The 25,779-nt window shown below is 38.2% G+C and overlaps 1 protein-coding gene and 2 pseudogenes across 2 annotated transcripts in view; all 3 read right to left on the reverse strand.

Moving 5' to 3' along the window:
- The window catches only part of NTN4 (netrin 4), a 97,029-nt gene that overhangs the window by 37,405 nt on the left and 33,845 nt on the right, over nucleotides 1-25,779 (reverse strand). For both annotated transcript variants that reach the window (XM_087814836.1, XM_016221824.2), the window contains exon 3: nucleotides 20,417-20,695. In XM_087814836.1, coding sequence (XP_087670962.1) covers nucleotides 20,417-20,695 — 279 coding nt within the window. The remainder of the gene's footprint in view (nucleotides 1-20,416; nucleotides 20,696-25,779) is intronic.
- LOC107543966 (aspartate aminotransferase, mitochondrial pseudogene) lies at nucleotides 16,725-18,057 on the reverse strand (annotated as a pseudogene).
- Nucleotides 18,216-19,278, reverse strand: LOC107543965 (small ribosomal subunit protein RACK1 pseudogene; annotated as a pseudogene).

The raw sequence follows: 25,779 nt of genomic DNA on the forward strand, positions 1-25,779 counted from the left end.
GGAACAGCATGCTCATTAATAGCTATGCACTTTGGTGACAAATATTATATATTCCAGCCAAATAAATGCTAAAGAGAAAATGCCATTTCTTTATATTTGAGGCTACAGACACAGGAACCTAGGTGGGGAGCAAAATGAAGAAATTATTATTTTTGAAATACATCATGGGAAGATACACAAGTCTTGCCTAAAAAAGTTGCTTTTTTGTTGTTCCTTTTGGGGCAGAAGGCCTTCTGGTAGTTGGCAATCATGCAGTTGAGGATGTGGCCATGGCAAGAGGTAGTGACAATGTCAGGTATATGGGTTGAACAATCGATTATCAAGATGTTATAGAACATTTAAACATTGGATGGAAGATTGGCTTAGATAACTTTTAGGGTCCTTCTAGTGTTAAGGGTCTATAATTTTAAGATTTCCTTCTCTGTGTTGTGAATACTGCTTGGTTGTAGGCAACTACCCATAATTCTTTCTGAGCTACCAGAGAAGACGTAAATGTACCATGGCTGGGTCCTGTTGCCATCTCACGAATGTAGAACATTTCCAGATCATCAGAAAATCAAACAAGGGAGAGCTAGGAGAATATCTCTTCTTTCTTGCAGGCACGACTTGTGACACAAATGAAAAAGTAAAGAAATGTTAATAGTTTCTGAAGATAAACTTTCATTTGTCAATACCAACTATACCTAAACTAAGTTCTATTCTTTCTGGTTTTTGTTTTCCTCCTTTTGTACGGCATGTTTCCCATTGCTTGTGACTAAAGAAATAATAAACTAAATATCATTCTAGCTCCTGCCTTACAAATAGAGGTATATTTCATCATCTACTGATGCTCACCACAGACAATCACCATCACGGAATTACCAAAGCAAAAAATAAATCTGGTTAATGCTTTGAAAAAGGCACATTGACTGAATTCTTTTAGGAATGTGTGATAAAATTTGCTTCCCAATTACATTCCAAGAAAGAAAGCAACAACTGTTATTTATGTCTGACTAAAAATTCTGATGGAAGTTAGTGGGGAAAAGAAAGATTTTACAGCTAAATATTCAGAAAGTCTTGAATTTCACAAATAGAGTAATTTCTTTGTGCTATTGCGCCATTAGTTTTTACACTCGCATGATTTAATTTTAATTCTTTACCATTCAACTGGGTCGTACACCTGAAATTAATATAATATTGTATGCCAACTGTAATTGAAAAAAATTATGTAAAGTTGGGGGGGGGAAGAAAATTAATCTTCTTTCATATCATCATTGGAACTTTTAAAAATGTTTCTGGAAAGAAGATGAACCAAAGGAAAATGCTCACATACAGGCAGCTGCAGCAATTCAGACTTCCATTTAGCTATGACAAATGATTTAGAAGTGGAACAATGCTATGCAGCAATTTAAGACAAAATGTGAAGGCAAAAACTGATTAATTTCTAAAGAGATAGTATGTCCCTTTTAGAGAAAAGGATTAACTTTAAAAGAATGAATTTCTTATGCATGAAAAAAGATAAATCCTAATAACAGGCTAGCCTGCCAGAACCCACTCCTCTTATGCAGGACAAAACCACACACAACAATGCTACAGCACAGACCTTTGAATGAAAAGCATTGCAAGAAAAACATGTCTTTTCATTAACGAATAAAATATTCCTCTTCCCCATTAATGGTTTGCATGTTTTAATTTAACAGAAGAAGAGGGAGTTCTATGGTGAATATAAAGCCTAATAATGGAGTTTGGTGGGAAAGGGGGCTTGAAACACACTGCTAGAACAGGGCAAAATAGGTTGAAGCCTGAGTATCCCAAAGCTTTGCCCAATAATATATATAGCAAGTATGCAAGCAATTGAAAAGTTCTGCAATCCATTCATTGGTATGTACTTGAACACTAGAGAAAACAGCTCTTGTCAGAAAGCATGGGCAATAAAGTAAAAATAGATATAGAGCAGAAGCAATTATGATTAAAGAATGAAATCTGGCCAGTACTCTGAGACTTCTCTCTTCCCAGCTAGCCAGCTGCCTGAAATTCTTCCTGTAGAGATTCATCCCTTTAGCTCCTCAATGCTGTTTAAGTCCAGGAGCTCCCTACAAGAATGCACTTACACTCAGAAGGGGAAAATCCTTAAATTATTAGCAACAAACGTATCAACTAGGATTATTGTCATCTGTTGTCAATCTTAGAACTGGATACAGGTTAGCTGCCTAGACGACAAAGTGACTTTTTGATAGAGGGAAACGGAATGTCTTAAGGGGAGAGGGAGGAGCCAAAGACAAACTGTCTACTTCACTATTGTGCCAAGTACTTTACTCTGGCTGACAGAGCTGGAAAAAGGTATGAATGGAGCCAATGCAAATTTCATAACAAAACTGCATTTAGTACACTGTATGGTAATCATGTGTTTATCTGCCTTTCTCCACTAGATTGTAAACCCTTGAAGGGAAGAAGAAACATATAATAGGTTTTTAACAAATGTGTTATTTTTTTCATTCAGCCAATATATATTTAATGGAGCATCCAGAACCTTAGGTATGAAGTTTAGTTCCATTTTTAAAACTTCCCAAGAAGACAGGGTGCTAATCATGCATGTCAAGTGAAAAAGAGATACTTTAAATTGTTTGTCACAAAGGAGGATTTGGGGAAGGGTAGGATTTAAAGGCATTTAATTCTGTCTACAGTGCTTCCTATAAGGGGTATACTAGCTCACATCTGAGCAAGGCTTGTAGGTAAAAATGTTCTTACGTGTAGCAGTTATTTATAGTTGCTCTGGGAGATCTACTGTAAGTCCAAGGAATAGGTTCAGTCATAGAGGGAAATGGGAGTAATAATAATGATAATGATAAATAATAACAATAATAATAGTGGTAGATAATTGAGTAGCTCTGTACTGGGCACTATTCTAGGCATTGCATAAATATCAACTCATTGTATTTATACAAGATAAGGTAGGTATATTTATTATTGCTATTACACAAAGGGGAAAGCTGAAGTTCAAAGAGTTTAAGAAATTTGCCTAAGATCACAAAGCCAATAAGTTGTGGAGCTATTTGAATTCTAGCAGTCTGACTCAAGCCACCATCTTAACCCCTGAACTATGCTATTACAAGACCCTGGGGAGTAGGATTTTTAGGGATCCACTTTGGCCAAGGCTCTTCAGGGTCTTACCTAAATAAAATTGGTGTATTTCAAACCAATTTGTCCTTGAAGAGTTCTTCAGTACAAAGGCTGGTTTGGACTCAAAGTGAGCCATTTCGTTTCAAGGGTATTTTGTTCCTGAGTAGATTATTAGTCCCAATCCTCTGGGAGAAGCCTAGTAGCTTTGGGGATAGGTGAAGACAGAAAGATTGGCCCCCATTTGCCACACCTGGCATGAGTAAGTTCAGGGCATGTAGGAATAGAGAATCCTTTTAGATTCTCATTGGTTCAGTGTAAAACCTATCTGTGCACTGACCATTCTGATGCCTCCTGGGACATTTCTGGGCCACTGCAAGCATTAACAGGCCTACTTATCAGAAATGCCAATGAAGAAATTTACAAAAGGAGATGATAACAGGAATGGAAATGAACTCTAATTAGAGATTTGTTCTTGTGGATAGCACCTCCGTTATGTTATTTACTCTTTCTATTAGATATGATGTGCTTTCGCAGTCTATTTTAATTCAAATTATAGAGAATGGTGAGAACATTGAGCATAACCTAATGATTTAGGTAAATTTTTAGATTCATGTTGCTGGCTTATTTCCATTTTTCCCCATATACAAAATTTTATATGCCCCAAAGTTTTGACTTATCTATCTAAATGGCAGTTTATCTGTGCCTTTGTGCATGCTACTTACCATAAGAGATGGGGAGTTAAAGGAGTAGTCAGAAGCATGCATACACACATACAAAGTTTCCAAATCTGCCTACTCCAATCTATGGGCCTTAATTCCAAAATTGCTTAAAGACGTTTGTTTCGTAGTATTACAACTAGAACGAAGAACTCAAATCAAGTTTTGTGGTTTATCTTTCAACATTCATCATTGTCCCTTTTGTGAAAATTAGTCAAAATCAAAACAAAATAAGCAAAACCAACACCCTCCCACCTCCAAGCCTGCCCATTAGCAGAAAGGAAAGCAGAAACTGCTCCACGGCAGAGAAAAGCATAATTTAAGCCTTTCAAATAAATTGCAGACACCTTTGGGTTTAAAAATATTATTAATAAAATAACCTCATTTTTTAAAGCTAAATAAAAGAAGGTTTTAAAATATTCCCATTCTATTTTTATTTTTAAGGAATGTCTATGTTTTATTTATCTTTATTGTTGAAAGTATTACAGATGTCCTCTTTTTTCCCCATTGACCCCTTCTACCCTGCACTTCTCCCCCATGCGTTATGCATATATGCATATAAATTCTTTGGTTAATAAAATATTCCCATTGTTTTAAAAATCTGCTATTGGCCCAACAGTATGTTTTTCTTAGTGAACACTTTAGTTAAAATTGTAGGTTCTTGAGTAATTTTAGGTAGGATTCTTTTATCCTTCAGAGTGATGATATTCTAAAACAAAGCAAGTCTTTTTCTTTTTGTAAGTTCAGGGATGAAAACTATTTTTATTTATACCCATGGGTGTAAGAACTTCAAATGTAACATCCTTTTGGAAACCACATTATCAGTATATCCTTTCTTTGCATATTTCCCTAATTAACAAATAATATTCTTTGTGTTGGGAAGGATTGTGAAAGACTTTGAAATGTAACCCCCCCCCCCCAAAAAAAAAAAGATGACAGTGTTCTATCTAGCACACCCTTCTGGGTTATCCCTGCCTTTTATTATCATTGAACCATTTCATAGCTCTCTAAGTTGTAGAAAATTAATAATAATGCAAATAATTCTTGTCCATAGAAATACAAATCATTTGTCTGGTAAGAATGCAGTTGACCATTGCCTTTCATATTGAGCTGTTTTGCATCAGTTTTTAAATATATTTCAGCATCCTTTATTTGCCTGTGTATGTGTGGTTCCTTGAATCTTCCTTTGAACCCTGGGCCCCCATTAATAATGAATTAAATAAAATTGTTGACACATGTTTATTTTGTATCTGTGTGAGAGTCATGACTTTACTCTTTAAAAATATATTCTAACACTGTCATTTTTTATCTTCCACTAAAGTTCTATCAAGACTACTTGAGGATGTACTTTTAAAGTGGAATTTCAACATGCTTTATAAAACTAAATGGGTTTTGAATGTCTTATATTGTCACAAGATCAATTCTACTAGCTTCCTCTTTTCAGCATCATCAGGCACTTTATCTTTCTTCTGATGACTAATAAATATTTCTGCCTTAAAAATGCAAGTAGCATTGAACTGAAAATTGTAATGCCCAGAAGGCTTATGAAAATTACATTTAGATATGATCATACTATTACCAAGTTAAGAGATTTTTTTCAACTTTTACTTCATTGCATAGAGCTATTTCTTCTTTGTTTTTTTGTTTCCAGTGGGTTTTAAAAATTATTTCTGACTACTGGGCTTTTTAAAATGTCTATCCAAAACATACATTTATTTGGCTAAATCCTATGAGTTATCAAGTTATACACATAATTTGGTTTCAGATTTGCTTGTATACAATGGCAATAAAATAAGACACTGATTTTAAGACATTTCTTTCAGTTTATCTAAGACTTCCTTGCCTTAAAATATTTAATTAGCTTCTTTTCTCCTCTATAAAAGTCACAATTTCTTTAGCTGCAAGATATAAAGCAAGGGAAGATTGACAAATATCATTATATTCTTGCTGCAGTTCTTGTCTATAGACATTGCTGGTGGAAATGGTGTCCTTGCCATGTCACGAGAAAAGCATTTCAGGGACCATGCATTGGAGGATGAGGTATGGCTGTAAGATTTCTTGAAACTGGAGTACATACAAAGGGTTGTCCCAGATTTAGTCCCATCCCACTGTGGAAGAAATTCAGTCTTGTCTTCATCAATCCTAGAAGAAAGTCCAGGGTCCAGAAATTTTGTGTCATTGGTTCAGTCCAGTTCAGTCCCTGCCCTCACCTGGCCAGCCTAGCCTCTGTTCCCAGCAGCACTCTGGCTGGTGTTGCATTGCCATACCCAGTCCCAGGCTCACACTTGGAGCCCACTTAGAGCCTGTGCTTAGGGACCATGCTTTGGGCCCCTGTGGCTGCTAGGCCCACATGGCTGGTACAGAGAGAGAACACGTAAGTGCACTAACAAATACATGTTACGGGGTCAGGGACATCTGTTAGGCTTAGATTATGTTATCTTGGACTTTCAAATTGACCAATCTCTTTCCCAATCCTTTGTGGGCTTGTGCTGGGCCCTGCCCCTAACCAATTCATTTCATAGATCTTCTGGAGTTCTGTGTCCCTTTTCCAATCCGATCCTCTTTCCAGGCTAGACACTCCCAGTCTTAGCTCCTATTGCACATGCCTCATAGTAGAAGGACCTCCCCCTGCAACCATCTACGGGGCATGTGCCCAGCAGAAGAATTTCCCTTTTATTGGTTTTCTTCCTTCCTTGGTAACCCTGGCTAATGAACAGTAACCATCTTTCCTGCTCACTTTGAGGTTTAGGTTCTGAGGGTGGAGGATGCTGTGGTCCCCCAGGGAGTGTGTGAAGCTGAAGTTGCCTAGAAGCAGGCTTACTGTCCGATTCAGCTCCCTGGTAGATTAGGATTCTTTTTTCTTTTTTTTTTAAATATATCTTTATTGATTTCAGAGAGAGGAAAGGAGAGGGAGAGAGAGAGACAGAAGGATCAATGGTGAGAGAGTCATTGATCAAGCCCGCAACCCGGGCATGTGCCCTGACCGGGAATTGAACCCCTATCGCCTGGATCCTAGGTCGACGCTCAACAGCTGAGCCACGCCCGGCCGGGCTAGATTAGGATTCTTAATGTCTGATTCCCTTTGCTCCCGTTCTTTATTAATACCTAGCTACCTGTGTTAACCAACAGACTTTGAATTTCCCGTAATACTATATAAGAAACTATCTCAGTATACAGCTAAGTAATGAAACTTATTTCAAACAAAATTGCTACCTTCTCAAGGTGAGTGACTAGGACAGTTGCTAATAGCCATTCAACCCACTCCATCTGTGCTCCTCATTTGATCTCAGTTAAGTGTTTTCATAATTTCACTTTGCACTTGTCTTTTAATACTTAAACTTTTCTAAGGTCACAGTGCAAATCAGTGGCAGAACAGGGAACAAAACTCCTGAGAGAGTCCTAAAACATTAGAGGCTCCAACTTAGAAGAGTGATGTCATAGGGAGGATTTTTTCCTTCCCACAAACACCTAAAATAACTTTTTATGATAAAAATCTCACTGAGGGGAAAAGGGATCATATTGATGTCAATTTCTTAGCACCTATTTAACTTAAATAATTTTAGAAAGAAATAGCAAAAGTGGAATTAATAATACAGAACTTCTAATGTGCTGTTAAAACTATTAACACAACTATGGGGCAAGAACCTGGGAAACTGAGTGAAGGCAAAAATCTAGTAGAACTCATTTTGTAAGCAAGTTATCTGTCAAGGAGCATTTGATTAGAGAATGAAGGAACATTTAGTGGAGGTTTTGTTCAAAGCCTTTTAGGATTTAGATGAGGTTTTATAATTAGTTGGGGGCCAGGTAAATTCTATTAGAAATGCTGTGGGGGATTATTAAGTACTTTTTACCCATTGGCATTCACTTGCTCAATGTGCTCACATAGCTTCTGGTTATTTTAAAGGAAAATTCCTTGTCACAGGCTATTTTACATTCTCTTACAAAGTTGGTTTTTTTATTTTTATTCATTCTAGTTCACATTTCCCACTTTTTCCTTTTTTCTTGACAGCTCTGTTTGACTGTCACTCAGTACTCTATACAGTGCCGAGGGTGTTACAAAAGTTGACTTGTTTAAGATAAATGAGCCCCTGATTGTAGTACAAGAAGCCAGTTGCTAGGGCATGTTTTCTTCCATAGTCTTTTGTTGTTGAATTAATTCATTCGCATTCTTCTTTTTATATTGAAAAATTACTTGTTTCTAGGTGAACCTTATAAAACATAGTCTTCATTATTGAGTATGATCATATGAAAGATCAATAATGATTTATTAAAACTTATGGTTGTTTAGCAACTCTATCTGAATGCAGTCATTAGTCTGTGATCATTTGTACAATGATGAAACAACAGCCCCAGCCACAGCCACAGCTATTGAAATAATTGGTTTTATTCAATACCCTATTGCTTTTTAAAACAGTCAGCTTAATTACTGGGGCTTGAAAAGAAATATATCACTACTGTAAAATTCCTATATAACAAGCCATGGGTTTTTTGTTTGTTATTGGCTTTTTATTATTGAGATTATGTTCACCTAACATAAAATTCATCATTTTAACCATTTTAAAGCATACAATTCAGTGGTTTTAGCATATTCAAAAAAATTATGCAATCATTACCACCATCTAATTCTAGAGCATTTTTATTGCCCCCCCAAAGAAACTCTGCCCATTAAAGCAGTCCCTCACCATTCCTCACTCAGTTCCAACTCCTGGAAACCATAATCTACTTTGTCTTTATAGATTTCCCTATTTTGAACGTTTCATATAAAAAGGAATAATATAATATGTCCCTTTTGTGTTTGGTTTCTTTCACTTAGCATAATGTTTTCAAGGTTCATTTACATTGTAGAATGTATCAGTACTTCATTTCTTTTTGGGTAATATTCCATTGTATGGATGTACCACACTTTGTTCATTAATTCATCAGTTGATGGACATTGGGTTGTTTCCACGTTGGGGCTACTATGAACATTCATGCACAGATTTTGTGTAGACATAGGCTTTCAGTTCTCTTGGGTAAACACTGAAGAGAATTTCTGGCTCATATGGTAACTGTATTAAACTTTTTTGGAAGCTGCCAGACTGTCTTCAACAGCAGCAGCAGCCCCATTTTAGATTCCCACCAGCAGTGTATGGAGGTTCCTATTTTTCCACATGCTCGTCAACACTGTTATTGACTTTTTTTTGTAATCCTCACCTGAGGATTTTTTTTTTCCCATTGCTTTTCAGAGAGTGGAAGGGAGAGAGAGAGAGAGAGAAACATCGATGTGAGAGAGACACATTGATTCGTTGCCTCCCGCACTCGCCCAGGTTGGGATTGAGCCTGCAACCAAGGCATGTACCCTTGGCTGAAATTAATCCCTGGACCCTTCAGTCAGTGGGCCAATGCTCTAACCACTAAACAAAACCTGCTAGAACTATTACTTCTTTTTGATTATAGTCATCCTAGTGGATGTGAAGTAGTATCTCATTGTGGTTTTGATTTGCATTTCCCTAATAACTAAGGATGTCAAGCATCTTTTCATATGCTTATTGGCCATTTGCATATCTTCTTTGGAGAAATGTCCATTCAAACCTTTGTTCATTTTAAATTGGGTTCTTTTCTTAGCATTATGTGGATAAATGTGACATAAAAATAATAAATTTTGGAAATAGACACATGGAGTTTCTAATCGCTGATCTCAAAAATCTTGGATAAGTTCCTTAATAACAAGATATATGTTTCTACCTTTAAAATAAAGATGATACTGTCCCCATGAATTTGTTTGAGGATTAAAACAGAAGATGTATGTAGATGTATGACAGAGTCAATCAAGAGCATAACTATTAATGTTATTTACATTATTATCTCAAGTGAATAACATTATTGTCTCCTATTTTTAAAATGACATTGATTAATTCATTTATATATTGACCCAAGATTTTTTTAACCTATTTTATGTTAGATATTGTGAATGGCCTAGTATTTTCCATTAAAGTATCAGACATTTTAGCAGATAGGGAATGTTAGATATGTAAGCAAATAACTACAATAGAGTGAGGTAAATGTTTTAATTGAGAGACGTATATGGGACTCTGAAAGGGCAGAAAAATGATTGGGGTTTTGTGTCAAGGCCATTAATAACCTAAATGTTTGACAAAACAGGTTGTAATTCCTTGCTTTGCAAAATGTTAATGGAGTTAAGTGGCAAAATGTAATCCAAGAGTGTTAAATTCCTTTTTTATTATATTTGATAATTTAATTAAATTACAAATAAGAATTAGAAGATTAATCGGCTACAACTACCATCTTTAGCCTCTATTTAGCATATAGAAATACTAGGATCCCAAATTCTCTTTAACTTTAATGCCCTGTCCAGGAAACAATGAAACCACTGCCCTTCAGGAATTCCGAGAACTGACCTAGCCAGCTAAGTTACATGCCTGGCAGTGGTGCCTTTAGAGATGCAAAAAGGAAAGGCAAAGGACACCTGATGAGTGTTTATTCTTATGAATTTCATAATTGTTTGTAGTATATATAAAATCTTTAATAGTGGAATACATGTAATTTTTTTCCTATTTCTAATATGTGAGCTCTCTTAAAGCTAAATACATTGCAGTTTTTGAAACCATATTTTTTTCTTCTTTCTATCTAAAGAGCTAGAGAGAAAAGTTAAAAAGATTTCAGATTCCATATGACTAAAAAAAAATCTTATAATGAGTTAACAAATACTATAGTCTTTCTATATCCCCACACATGTATTGTTTTATTCCATTAAGATATTTACATTGCTAAGATATAATACAACTGTAGTTTCAATTATAGTATTAAGGCTTTGAGTGCCAAGATTAAGAGACCTTGTTTTTCTCACTATTTGAAATGGCTGTGAATTCTATCTAGTGAAATAATTATGATACATACATACATACGTGTGTGTGTGTGTGTGTGTGTGTGTGTGTGTGTGTGTGTATTTTAACCTTATGAATCTGGTCACGAAAAATTCTCCTTGTAAGAGGGACTAAGGATTTAAATTACAGCTTATCTTCTACTGAATGTAATTGTTTTAGGAAAAATTGAACTACATTTCCAGCTCTTAGAAAATTGGCAAGACACAAATGAAGTACCTTAGAGATATGAGCACTGGGGCTGTGAACCAGAAGTCAGATATCTATCTGTAACCTCAGCTTTTCTCTTTCCATGAAACTCTCTCCTCACCCCATTGTATTAGCAGTTAAACAGGGAAACCAGGTTTTCCTGACCCAGAGCTCAGGCTCCACGCTCCCAACTATCCATAAGGATAGACCCCAAAGTGCTACACTAAAAAGAAAATACTCATTAAAAAAATTTGCAAAGTGAGATATCTAAGGAGCACCATAGTAAAAAAAATAAATAAAATTACAAAGTCAAATTTGACTTGTTTCCCAAATTTATAAAACTAGCAGCTTGAACCTGTTAAAGAAACTCATTTTTGTACCTTTACAATGCCCCAATTTTTACCTAAATATACACGTTTCACATTCTGTGATTCATGAAAAGTTGAATGTATAAATATCATATTTGGATAATAAACCTTACTTTCCTATTGGCTTATATTTTACTTTCAGAGATGTCAGCTCTAACAGCAACATTTTAGTTTTCAGATATTTTTATCCTTTAACCTCTCAGTGAAATAGTCAAAGGCCTATAAATATATATTTAAATGTTTTGGGAGGACTCTTAAAAGAAACCCCATTGGGAATTCTTTCATAAGTGTAAAAATTATTATATAATGCCTCTAGTTTTGAAGTCTTCTGGTTTCCTGATCATCCAATAAAAAGGGTAATTCAGGCAACTTTTGTCATTAAAAGAGAACACGTCTTACTGTCTAGACAGAAAATAAGGCTAGATTAATTGGAAGTTTTACAATCAAAACACTAATAATTTCCAGCCATGAACATATTTTACTGGCTTGCCCTTCTACTAGGAAACACAAGGTAGTAAATGAAGTAAAACAACATTCTGTTCACCTTCTATGGTGTTTGTAGTTACTCATTGCCAAGGGACTACTGGCAAAACTATACTGTGCTAACACAGGAATACTGAAATAAGAAGGTTAAGACCTTTCAATGGATGGAGAACAGTCTCACACTAAAAGTACCCAGTTGGCAGGTTTCATATTTTGTTAACATTAGGAATACAACATTGTGCCCCCTTTCTTGATAGGATTGCCCATTCCGCAAGATCTGATGTGACAAATGAAATAACTGGGATTGCTGCTGCTTTTAATTCACAATGAAAATTATTTAGGGCTAGAGATGAAAGTAGGATTGTAGGCCTAAAAATCCCTCTTCCTAATAAAACCAAAAATAACCATCAAAGATGATGTATACCCCCCCAAAAGACAGTCAATTCCTTCCCTTTGAGCCATTTCACTAGTTACTGAATAGAAGATAAGTGAGAGAATCAAAAACAATTTCTGGTTCCATATTAAAATGTAGATGATTTGGAAAGATGGCCTATTCCTATAGAAGGAATCTTCTTAATAACGGTTTTTTGGTAGTCTATTGGGGATGATGACGGGGTACAGTAATAAGGATTCTGAGTAATTGCTCTGTCACTGTGACTTCAAGCAAGTAAATTAATCTCTCTGTATCTCAGTTTCCCTTATCTGCAGAATTGAAATAAAAATACTTCTAGTGTTGTAGTAAGGATCTAGTGAAACAATACATGAGAAAGGGATTTACAAAATATAAAACAGCAGACCTCTGGTGGTGAGAATAGTCTTTGCTCTCCTGTCCTAACTTTCCTCCTTGCTCAGTTTAGATTCTACAGTCCATCATGATAATCAATCCCTTGGGCCCACCCCCTGCTCTCTTGCCCCTCCTGTCCTTTATCCCGTCTTTTTTCTCTGTTCTTGGCATAATGTCAACCCTGGTTAGATCTAAATCTTTAACAGCATAACAACAGCAAAAAGAGAATGGACTTCAGTGTTTGACAGGTGAATCTGAACTGTGGCTCTACCCTTTCTTAACTTTTGAGAAGTCTGATAACATTTCCAAGCTTCACTTCCTCTTGTATGAAAGAAAATGATGATCATCGATCATCCAGTTGTTGTGAAGATTAAATCCAATAACATTTATGGCACGACAGCATAAGACCTGGTGCACAATAAACATTTGATAAGTGGTAACTATTAATAGTAGTACTTATAATCCATGATAATTTTTTTCTCTGCTTAGAAAACCTAGAACTAATTTACAGGTATTCATTTTCAAACATGAATGTATGTTTTACTATGTAAAAATATTTTAAAGTTATGATGTAATGTTCTCATTTAATAACTTTATTGGTTGTTTTTAAGCCCTCTGATCATTTCCTTAATACCTTAAGGAGTCGAGAGCTTTCTAATTATTACTTTTTGCTTATTCACAGTACAGTGAAGAATTTTTTAAAAGAAGATAAGAACGATGGTCTTGAACCTGTTCTGAATTTACAAAATGTGACATGTAAGATGTGCAAACATAAATACATGAATAAATACATTCAGGTTCAGAAGAGAGAAATTTCTGTCACAAAACTGTATGCATGATTCTAAACCCTGCCCCACACAACTAGGTGGCTCAGTAACATTTCCTTCAAACTCCACTATATGGTTCCACAGGTCTCAATGCTACTCTCAGATTTGAACACATCAGTCAAAATATTGCTACTCTTTTGTAGTGAGTTTCTGATAACAAAAGGAAAAACCACCTTAACAAGTGTAATTCAAGACATTTAAATAATTCTTCATGGTATTCTAAGACCTCTGTGTTATCTAGTGGATAATACTTTGGTAAAACAATGAAGCTTTCCGTGTTCCTTCATATTATCATCCATTCGACAACTGTAAAATCACCAGCTGCTAGGAAAGAGAGCTAAATAAGTCCTCTCCAGCTGCAAAGGAAAAAAAGCTTGCGATCTCCTCTTCACATAATTCCTGTGATCCCAGGAGGCTAGAGTCAAAGTACCGTTTTCCTTGCCACAAGCCCCCAGCCCTGTATTCATGTCCAACAGCACATAAGCTATAATTTATTTTTGTCATTATTGATGTAGAAGAGCATGTGGGGGAAGAGGTGGAAGTAGCTGAGATAATACAATATAATAACAGCAGTAACCATAAGTAGTGTCTATTATGTCCTAGGCATTGGCTGCTATGTTTTTTAATTTTTACAATAACTACATAAGATATTATCTTTACTTTCTTATGAAACTGAGATTCAGTGAGACTAACTTAGTGAATAGTGTGGTGAATCAAATCCAGGTCTGATTCCAATGTTAAGGTATCAGTCATTGTTCTGCCTTCCAGTAAAACGAACAAAAAATTGAACTGGCAAAAGATACGAGAAGGACAAACATGGAAAAGGCGGTACTGCTTTAAAAGACACAGGAGTGGCTCAGTTGGTTCTCTCCTTGTCCCGTACACCAGAGGTGGTGTGTTTGATTTCCAGTCAGAGCATTCCCCGGTTTGGGCACATAGGGGAGGCAACCAATCAATGTCTCTATCTCTCTCTTCCTCTCTCTCAAATCAATTTAAAAACATAAAAGACACAGGAGTATTTTAAGATAAATGAAGCTGCCGACTTGTATCCCACTCTGTATCTTTTCCTACTCCCTTTCCCTAAAGAAAGAAAATGACCTTAAAATCTTATATAGCTTAAGAAACAAAGTATCAATTCCATTAACTTCCTTAATTCTCTGTCATCAGCCATCAAAAATTATAGCACATAAAATCAGATCTTAATTAATTAGTCGCCCCCACAACAATATTAGTTGTAGCTGTCTACGGAGCAGCAGCTTTCAAACTTCAGTGAGCATTGTAATCACCCAGAGGGTTTGTTAAACACAGATTCCTGGGACCCGTCACTAGAGTTTCTGACTCAGTAAGCCTGGACTAGGGCCTGAGAATTCGTAATTCTACTAAATTGCCAGGTAATGCTGCTGCTGCTGGTTCAGGGACTAACTCTTTGAGAATGACTGCTCTAAAGCAAAACTGCTAAAGAAAGTCAGACTTATACACACATACATAGGGCAAGCTGGCTAGTAGAAGAAGAGCCCTTCTTAAGAGACTACCTTCCATTCTGCAGACACAATTTACAAATCCAGTTATTTATTTCCACATACCTATAATGAATGGTGTTCACAGATACACAATTTTAAGGACAACTGACCTTATGACCATGTTCTTCAGGAAGCAAAAGATTATGCTTTTAATGTGTACTGTGCTCAGCGAAGCAATCATAGGTATGAGAACATCCCTTTCAAAAGAGGCACCCATACCCAAATTTAATCCAGCTCTTCGTAATCCAGAAAAACACACACACACAAAAATAAAATGCACCTAAGCCTCTGTTGGTCCAGTTGCTTATAGGTTTTTCTTTTTTATTTAAGAAAAGAGACAGCAAGGATTCTCATGGAACTGGATCCCTGGAAGCCAACATAGCCTGGACCACACAGCCTGTTTCTTACCTCTACCTGGCTCTAGCTGCCGGTTTGACTTGGCCTTGCCTGTTTCCAGTGCATGCTATAGTTACAGCAGTAGGGGCTACCACCACTGCTGCACACGTTGAAATAGATATGAAAGCTGGGGAGCAGGAAGTCACAAAAGTAGTATTATTTTAAAGGGAAATTGCTTCTGATTTCAAAGCTGCCTGAGATTAGTAAGGAAATGAAGTTTCTGTCCCAGAGAGTCTTCTAGAATGGAGACTTCTCATTCTAACATCCTTTTGAAATGGAAAAACACTTACTATATAATCCCCTCTCCTTGGTTATCCAGATCTTCTTTATAGAATGGTAGTTTTCTTTCTTTCCTGTTTTTGAAGGGAAGAGGTTCCTACAGTAACTTTATTGTAACTGAGAAACCAGGCTGCAAGCAGTCTACATGATTAGAGCAGATGGTCATCCTTCCAAAGGGTGAAGCCCGAGCCCAACTGGCAGCACACACAGTTAAAACCAAAGCCCAGAATAACCTCTTTCCTGACACTACCCTGTATTGCCCAACTCATGAGTGACAGCACAACCACGCTGAATCAGAGTATGAGGTCCAACTGGGCAGAGGCAAAAACCCAACAGGAAACAACCCATCGCTGGAGAGGCTGCTAAAATAAAATGCAGTTGCCTACTGTCCACTCTTCTTTGCTGAGAAAGGTGAGGGTATGGGATGAGCAGAAAGTTATGTTTTTTCATTCTTCAAATAAGTAAATCTTGAGAGGATGGGTGGATGGTCAGTCAAACAGTAGAACAAGATGAAAATCTAGGCTAGTCATATACCTTTGTACCTAAGGAAAAGAACAGCAGTGCTAAGGGAGGAGAGAGGAACATTAAAATGCCTGCAATTACTAAAAAGGAGAGCCTTCTTTCTTTTTCCCCCTCAAACAAGACAGGAAACAGCATCTTGTGTTTTCCTTGCTGCAGTGGCCACAGATTTGCTGGTTTTCATAAAACACAATTCCTACATTATTGTCTGTTGATAAAATTGCTCAATCACAGGAAGGCAGTAGCAGGAGTACTGTTACTGTTAGAACTATGTCTTTGCATTAAAGCCTCTCATATGGGCTATTTCTCATGCTGGATCCACAGAGGAAACCCTCAACACCATAAGGTGCCTCAGTTAAAGCTCCTGCAGTATTGCAATGGCATGCTGGTCAGGTTCGCGGGGCCTGTGATTTTCTTGCACATGTAAACTCTTTTGGAAAAGCTGGAGATAAAAGAATGGGAAAGACTTCAGTTTAGAGCCCAAAAGTTTCAGAATCAGCCACGGATACCTCTGCCCCATTTCACTACATGTTCTTTTCTGAGAAACACATTCAATCGCTGAGTGTTAAGCACCGTGGTTAAAAGAAATGATCCGCTCACCACCATTCTCCATGCCAATCTCACAATAGCAGAGGCTGAACACAAGCAGGTTGTCTCTGTTCCCTACCAAATCACTCGGTGCCCTTGTAAACGAGCAAGGTAGACCCCTGCCACAGAGATGTGGCTGACCTTTGTCATGTAGATGGAGAACTCCTTGGTCAGCCTCTCCATCTGTTCAGGCTTTAGCCCTGTGAAACAAAACATGCCAATCTGGTCAGGAATGTGCTGCCAATTGTGGGAGAAGTCCTCCTTCTTGAGGTTGGAGACCAGCTGAGTCCAAATGTTAATGATGAGGTTGGCCATGACTTTAACTTCTTGCAACCACTGTTTTTGAAAATCCAGATTAGTCAGAATGGTTGAGGCAATCTGGGCCCCATTGAGAGGAAGGTTGGAACATATCAGATGAATCAAGATCTTCAACTGTAATTTCAGTCTTTTGGCTTCATCAGCATCTTTGAAGACTGCAGGAAAGGCTCCCACACGCTTACCGTATAAGCCCATGTTCTTGGCATAGGACTGGCAGAGAAAAACATTAATGCCTTCTTTGATGAAGTGGCGCATAGCCCAAGCATCCTTGTTACCATCACAACTGTCAAAGCCTTGGTAGATCATGTCAAAGAACTCACAGAAATTATTTTTCCTCACTACTGTTGCTATTTCCTTCCACTGCTCAAGACGAGGTGTCCACTCCCACAAGATTGTGGGCACAGGTGTACAGGAGAACACTTTGCTCTAGCATTTTTGAAATGCCCTTCTTAGCACCTGTGAAGTCAAAGCCACAAGTTTTGGGGTCATAGGATAGATAACCATGTAGCTGCATGCAGTGTCCCTGAAGATGGGTGTGTAATTTCCCCAGGATGGTTTGGGCAGAAAGACGTCTCAGCTGAACTTAAAAACCCTTTGCAGATATCTGGCTCCAATCCGTATGGCCTCAGTTCCAGAAATGATCTGCATAGTGACATATTGGCCACTTTTCAACACTGCTGTTCTCATCCAGGGCTAATTCTGCAGATGTCTTACAAAATTCAGCCATTTCAGCAATGGGCAGATATTCTTTGTCCGGACTTTTTGCAGCAATCTGGACACTAGGGTGTATGTATAGCTTTTCATTATCATCCTAGTAGGCACCACCTTCCAGACTCCTCTTCTTGATGTTGGTGTCTCTCTTATAGGCTTCTGTGACTCCTAGGATGGGATCTGGGGCCCCCATCTCCACATGAGCCCACCAGGAGCTGGCTGCATCAGACACCAAGGCAGCAAGGCCTGGGTGGGAGGTGGCAGTGACCCCAGACAGGATGTAGCTGGAGTGTACCAGAGCTATGGTGGGCAATAAGAGAGCAGGGGTAGTGACAGGATGGAGCAGAGGGCCAGCAGGCACAGACACAGGGGTGTGGACTCATGGCGACAGTTTTCTTGCTGGCAGAAGATTGTTTAGAATAGTTGTATTTTAAGACTTTTGCAAAAATCTCTGGTAACTCTGTGTAACTATTCCCTGTTGAATTTAGCAGAATAGAATTTCTTTTATTTTTAAGACAGAAAGTCAGTTTTTTGTTTCTAAAGATCTGGAATATATTGGATGCTGATGATCACCTGCCACTCCTGTACCAGGTTGCTCAATAGCCAGCAGTCTGTCCATCAGCAGACCAGGCCAAAGAGGTGCCCTGGGGTGGCTCTGCCTTGCTGCTGAGACTGATACCTTCTTGCTTCAGTTCATCTACAATGATCTTGCCCTTCAAGTCCCAGACCTTAATGCTGGGGCCCAGGTGGCACAGAGCCAGTAGTGGTTGGGGCTGAAGCACAGAGTGATGAGGATGCCCCCACTGTCTAGCATATAAAGGTACTTGCTTTTGTTGAGGTCCCACAGCATGGCCTGGCCGCCCTTGCTTCCAGAAGCACAGAGGGAGAGACAGTCACAGTGTTTACAGAGCTCATGTGGCTGATGTGGTTTGTCTTCGGTTTGCAGTTTGGGCAGGTTCCATACCTTGCCCAGCTTGTTCCAGCCACAGGAGATGATAATGGAATTGCTGCTCTTGGATGAGAGGCAGACGCAAGATAGCTGCTGTGAGTGGCTCTCATTCTGGACAGTGTGTCTGCATGCACCCACAGAATATAATAGAAATGCCTAGAGTTTTCTTTTTAACCTTAGGGAGTGTTGCTGTCTTTGGGGAAATTTACATTCAGAAGACTTACTAAAAAAAAAAAAAAGAAAGAAAGAAACTATTGCTTTAAAATGCATATGAATGAAAGTTTTGTAAGGCTCTTGAGAACTCTGGTAATTTAGTTTGGTTGATCAAAGCCATTCAGGTTGTCTCACAGATTATTCACTCCACTGATATGGCCTACTCTGGGCCACATTATAGGGGTTTGCTTGTGCCTGTCTCTTGCTCAGGACTCTACCCTGAAGTGATTCTATAAGACTCCGATTATAGGAGACAATTGAGGAAGCAAAGGCTAGCATCTTAGTCAGCACAGACTGCTATACCCTAGACTAGGTGGCTTATCAACAACAGAAATTTATTCCTCACAGTCCAGGAGGCTGAACGCCTAAGATCAGGGTGCCGGCATGGTCAGGTTCTGGTGAGGATTTCTTCCGGGTAGCAGACTGCCAGCTTCTCATTGTGTCCTCACATGGCAAAATGAGAGCTAGCTAGCCATCTGGCCTCTTCTCAAAGGGCACTAATCCATTTCTGAGGAATCCATTCTCATGGCCTAATTACCTCTCAAAGGCCTCACCTCCAGAGCCACTCCCCCCCTTTGGGATTAGGATTTCAACATATAAATTTTGGAGGGAATACAAACATTCAGCCTATTGTAGCCTGTAGGATCTCCTTTCACTAATTCACTTAAAAATAATGGCAGAAATTTCTAGCACTCTACCTCACACAAACTGCAGTCCAGTAGGTTGACATGTCTCTAGAATATCTGAGTTATTTTCTATTTGAATCATACACAAACACAATTAACTTAGATAAAACAAATCATCTCATCCTCTATTTGAAGCAATATTAGGTAAAAGATCCATTAGTGTCTAGAAACTAGTAGGCTGGAAGAAAGTGAGGTGAGAACAAACAATGACAGTAATTTTTCATCATCTCTCTATTCCTATGTTGCTATCATTTAATCATACACCTACTGAAGGCCTACTTCTGGCTCAGGTAGTGCAGTGGGTCCCGAGGATACAAAGATCACAGTCTCTGTCCTCAGGGAGTTTGGGATCTCCTAGGAGATGCAGAGAGGTAAATGTTCAGAAGAAAGCACAAGAGATGTGTGAACCTAGAGGAAAGAGAGCTTAACTCTGCCTTAGGGAGAGAGGGGATCAGGCCACTCTTGACAGAGGAGAATTATTATTCATTCTATTGGCTGAACAGCAAAAGATACCAGGCATTAAACTGAGGTTCTCGTTTTTTCCACTATAAAATCTACTCAACAATGGTCCCCATTTATTGTCAAAGCTGGCTTCTGTGTGATAATGCCACCAATATGATTATGCCAACCTCTCCTACTGCTCACCTTACACTTTATATCTGAAGGTCATGGTACTAAAAACTGGCATGGATGCTTTCCAAGGATTCTTGTTATCATGCTTGACTATTTATAATTCTAAAATTGAAGATTAAAAAACAGGTTAATAAGATGGGTATAGAGTCAGGGAAGTGAATAAGCAGAGGAAGAAACAAGTACTATGCAAACAGAGACCAGCTCCAAAGCTGAAGGTAACTTATGATTTTTCACTGGTGAGAATCTGTTTTACATACCACGTGGAATGCTCCTGGAGCCTTGACAGGTCTGAAGCCATCAACAGGTACACATTGATCAGCATGGCCATTACAGAAGCAGCTGCCCTTGACGATGAAATCATAGATTGCATAGTGTGTAAAATGCTGAGGCTTTGCGTTCAGGTCATTTCTCTGACAGGGACAAGACTGTTGTTTTAGCAGCTGCACACGAAGGTTGGTGATCTTTAGCTGCTCCTGTGCTTTGGCACTGTAAGGGTTCTCCATATCATATGGTGGTGACAAAGCTCTGAAAATAACCTGTCAAGAAAAAGGAAATACCATGAGTGTATAGGACTGTGCAAACCCTGGGTTGTTTGCCCCATATCGCTCTGGTTCAATTTATAGCTTTTGTTATCTGTAAGTGATACAATCACAAGAGGTTTTTAGCTCTTGATCACACCTGGGGAAGAACTGCCCTGTTATTCCAAGAAAGAGATGTACTGCCTGTTTGGAAGCAGAAGTATAAATTGAGTAACCAGCAAAGAAGTGACTCTTGAGGTAAAGGCAGCCATGCAAAGTTCTCAGGGGAAGAGCATTGTAGGCAGAAGGAACAGCAAGTTTAAAGGCCTTGAAGTGAAATCAGACTTGGCTTATTCAAGGAGGAACAAGTCAGTGTGACTGGAGTCCAGGGGACAAGGGGGCAGTGTTTGGAGAGGACAGGGATGGTGCATGACAGATCCTGAATGCAGCCCTTTAAAGGCCAAGGCAGAGTTAGTCTAGTGGAAGCTACTACAAACCTGTAGGCAGAGAAGTGATATGATTTGATTTACATATATTTTTTTAAAAAGATAACTCTTGCTTCCATGAGGAGAATGGATTATAAAGGGTGAAGGATAGAAGCAGGAAGACCAATTAGGAAGCAATTGCAAAATCAAGATCCAGGCACTTTACATATTTAATTTTATTACACATATTGTTGACACTATTACAGATGTCTTCCACCCCACCCCTCTTGCGCACCTCTACCCGGCCCTCACCCCCTTTCCCCTGGCCTTCACTGCACTATTGTCTGTGTCCGAGAGCTGTATGTTCCTTTGGCTAATCTCTTCACTTTCCCCTACCCAGTCCCCCTCACCCCTCTCCCCTCTGAGATCTGCTGGTCTGCTCCAAGCATCCATCCATGCATTTGGCTCTACTTTGTTCACCAGTTTATTTTGGTCATTAGAGTCCACATATAAGTGAGATCATATGGTATTTGTCTTTCTCTCACTGGCTTATTTCGCTTAGCATAATAATCTCTAAATCCATCCATGCTGTTGCAAAGGGTAAGATTTCCTTCTTTTTTACACACAAATAGTATTCCATGGTGTCAATGTCCCACAGCTTTTTTATCCACTCACCTACTGATGGGCACTTGGGCTGTTCCCAGATCTTAGCTATTGTAAACTGCGCTGCTATGAACACAGGGGAGCATATATTCTTTCTGATTAGTGTTTCAGGATTCTTAGGATATATTCCCAGAAGTGGGATTGCTGTGCCAAACAGCAGTTCCATTTTGAATTTTCTGAGGAAACGCCATACTGTTTTCCATAGTGCAGGCAATTATATTTCTAAATGAGGTGTGGCCCTTTCAAAGACTAGTCAGTTATTAACTGGAGTCTGTGGTTGCTATCAACATTCTTGGCTCTTCTTTTCTGTATCTGCCTTCTAAGCCTGTGGCACGTTTTTGGAATACCCTCACTGGTAGTAAACATACAGTTGTTGGAGGGTAGATTTGATTTCTGAAATCAATCAAAGGTCATATAAACCCAGAAGTGGTGAGTAAAGTGACTGATCAAATTAGTTCACAGCACTTTTGGTTAAATGCAAAGTATAATTAAGTAATGAGACTCTTTTTATTGTGTAGGTTATAGATAGACTCTAAAGGCAATTTACAACTTTAATTCTGAGGAGAAAATCAGAGAGAGGAAGGCTCAGAAGGGGCAGACTTTGGGCATGTGTGTGAGGTACATTATCTAGGGGAAGTAAAAGGGGCCTGAGGGTGGAACGGTGCAAAATTATCCAGTGTACGTATTACTTTGGGGAAGCAGAGGTTGGTGGAAGAGGAAATCACTGCACTGCCAGTGGAAACCAAAGACTATAAGAAAGGAATTCCAAAATATATTATAACATGAAACAGTATTATAAGGAAGCCAACACTAAGTTATACCTTATGCAAATTTTAAAAAAATAGAACAACAGAACAAAACCTCAAGCAATCTCATTAATTTATGTGATAAGAGACACAAGCTCCCTTGAAAAATTCTTAAGTATATCTTGGCTTTAAAGAAATATGTTAAGACTCCATTCACAAAAAAAATAAATATTTTTTCTTTTTAGTTAAATTATAGTTGACATACACAGAAATATTTTGAAAACCAAGTACAGTTGACCCTTGAACAAGGTAGGGTTTAAAGGGTGCCTATGCCCCGCACAGTGAAAAATGTGTGTATAACTTTTGACTCCCCCAAAACTTAACTGCTAATAATAGCCTACAGTTGACTTGAAGCCTTACCAATAACATAAACAGTCAACACATATTTTGCATATGTGTTATATACTATATTCTTACTATAAAGTAAACTAGAGAACAACATGTGATTAAGAGATCATAAGGAGAGAAAATACATTTATAGTATTTCTTGAAAAATCCCCATGTAAGTGAACCCATGCAGTTCCAACCAATGCTGCTCACCAACTGTAGTATGAAAGTAAAGTTAGTATTTAAAAGTAGGCTTTAGATAAACCCCCATTTAGAGAGAATGTATCTAAAAGTAACTTTCCAGAAAACCCCCCAAAACTTCTTTAAGGAATACTTTGGACATAAAAATTTCATTTTAGAAACCAGTTTACACTAAGAGCATGAAAAAATAAGAATCAACTGTGTAGGATCATATCTCCAGGTCTACGGGTATAGAACTATCCTCAATGAAATATAACCTTGGGGGCGTGTGTGACAATTCAATGGACACTTGGCCTCCTACAGCTGATTCTCCATCCAGCAGCCAGAATGATTCTCTATAAATAGAAGTTGGAAAACATCGCTCCCTTGCTTAAATCCATTCCCATCCAAAGACTTCCCATTTTTTCTCAACAAAGTCCTTATAATGGCCCTGCCTTATTTTTGTTGTTATTACCTGACACATTAGCTTTGTAGTTGCTTAATAATTTACTGTCTTCCCAGTCTTAGATATAAACTTCTAGAAAGGAGTCATTGATCTATCCCAGAACTGTGCCTGGCACAGAATAAGTATTCAATACATTTTTGGTAAATTGATTAATTATAACATTGTTCTTGGCATTTAAGTAATAGGTGAGAATTTCAAATAACTTAACTTTCTTGTATAGGTCCTAAACAGTTCACATACTGAATTCATGTTATAGCACCAGAAGATGAGAGGCAAGAAGTTGTATTATAAATAGTTAATAACTATATAATTAACCAGTATCTACATTTCTAGCTATTTTTGAACTTGCAAAACTTAGTGATTATATCTTAAACCCATTTATTCACATGTAAAGTGGTGGAAAGCAACATATTATGGAATAAAATTTTCCAACAATATGTCACTTATTACAAAGTCACTATAGAAGTAATATCTTTCTTTTAACAATAGCCGAAATCAGAACATGATTTTTTATTTTGAATCATTAAAAAAATTAAAAACATGGAATCCATTGTGAGTTTTGTATGGGATTTGTTTTCACTATGTCATCCCAAAAGCTGGCATTCTGTTAGACATTCGTGAAGAACACTTGCTCTAAATAAGATAAATAATGTGACTGCCTCCTAGTTTATCAACCCCAGTAATGCAAGGACACGGAAGAGGGTAACCAGTGCTAACCAAATAAGCGTTCCATTGAAGTCTGTGGAGTACTTCTTTACAATGTCGCCCACCCTTCCTTTTGCTGAACATTGGTGATAACTGTTTGCTCTCTCTGTTCCTGTCACATATTCACCCTTGACATTTATCCTGTTCCCTCCAGCTCCCTTCCCCTCCCCCGCCTCCTAAAAACTGTTCACATGCAAGGCTAGAGGAAGATCTGTCAAGGTTTGTAGGAACTTAGAAGCTCTTTTGCTTCCTGAACCCAGACTGGGAGCTGAATGGCAGCTCTGTGCTTGGTGTGCATGACACCACAGTTGGCACACTGATATCAGCAGGGAAGGGACAGCATGACCCCTGAGGCTGCGTGTTGGAAAGGAGACAGCAGAGTGCCACAGACACAAAAGTGAACGGGAATTTAAACCATGAAATCTTTTTTCCAGAAAAGAGACGCCTTAATCTGATACCCTGGGAAATGGATCTACCCTGCATCAGGAAACAAAGAGTGCGCCAATCCAGATGCTTCAAACTTCTGGCAGGTCGCCCTTTGGGTCCCACCCAGTTTTTCTTCAAACATCCCCAGAAGAAGCCTGCATGGCACAACTAAAATGAAATAAGAAAAAATGTAGAAGTACTTCATATCAAGTCAGCCTCTTCTATTTTTGTTCTCATCAGGAACAGGCTGCATGTATGGGTCTACCACTCTTCCTCTGTCTGTGATTGCTTCTGAAGATACACTCCTAACAAGACATAGTTAAAAAGTCAGAGGGCAACTGGGATCAAGCTTACTTTGATGTTTCCAGTGTGTTAGTGCTATTGGCCAGGACTTCATAATCTTATTATTTAAGAAATTCAATTATGCTTTAGTGATTAATACTATGCTCATCACAGAAAAATCTGTCACTGAAAAATGTAGAAGACAGTAAGAATCTACAATGTAATCCATCCCATAACATCCAGGGATACCAACTGGATTATATTTTTCCATCTAAACTTCTGTATGTATACACAAAGAATATAATGTAAACAGCTCTGTTTCAATTTAATAATATCTTGTGAATATTTTTCCTAGTCAATAAAAATAACTCTGTATCAGTGATTCTCAAAGTGAGCCCCCTACTCTCACCAACGGCATCAATATTAACATGGGAACTTGTTAGAAATGCAAATTATTGGGCCCTATACAAAGCTGACTGAATCAGAAACTCTGGAAGTGAGGCCCAGCAATCTGTGTTTTCAACAAGCCTTCCAAGTGATGCCCAGTGAAGTTTGAGGAACACTGCTACATTATTTAAAAACCTGGTTAGAATTCCACCGTGTGGCTATGACATAATTTATTTAGACAGGCTGCTATTGTTAGGCATCTAGGTTGTTTCCAACTTCTCAGCATAACCAGTGACAATCTTGTAGCTAAAATGTGGAAGTTTATAATATCTTGAAGATACATTTCCAAATGTGAAATCAATGAGTTAAAGGAAGTGCATAATTTTAAAACATATCTGAGCTTCTGAAAGAATCATGCTCCCTTTCCTACCTAAT

This window comes from Miniopterus natalensis, chromosome 2 (genome assembly GCF_054644295.1).
Source record: "Miniopterus natalensis isolate mMinNat1 chromosome 2, mMinNat1.hap1, whole genome shotgun sequence".
NCBI classification, from domain to species: domain Eukaryota; kingdom Metazoa; phylum Chordata; class Mammalia; order Chiroptera; family Miniopteridae; genus Miniopterus; species Miniopterus natalensis.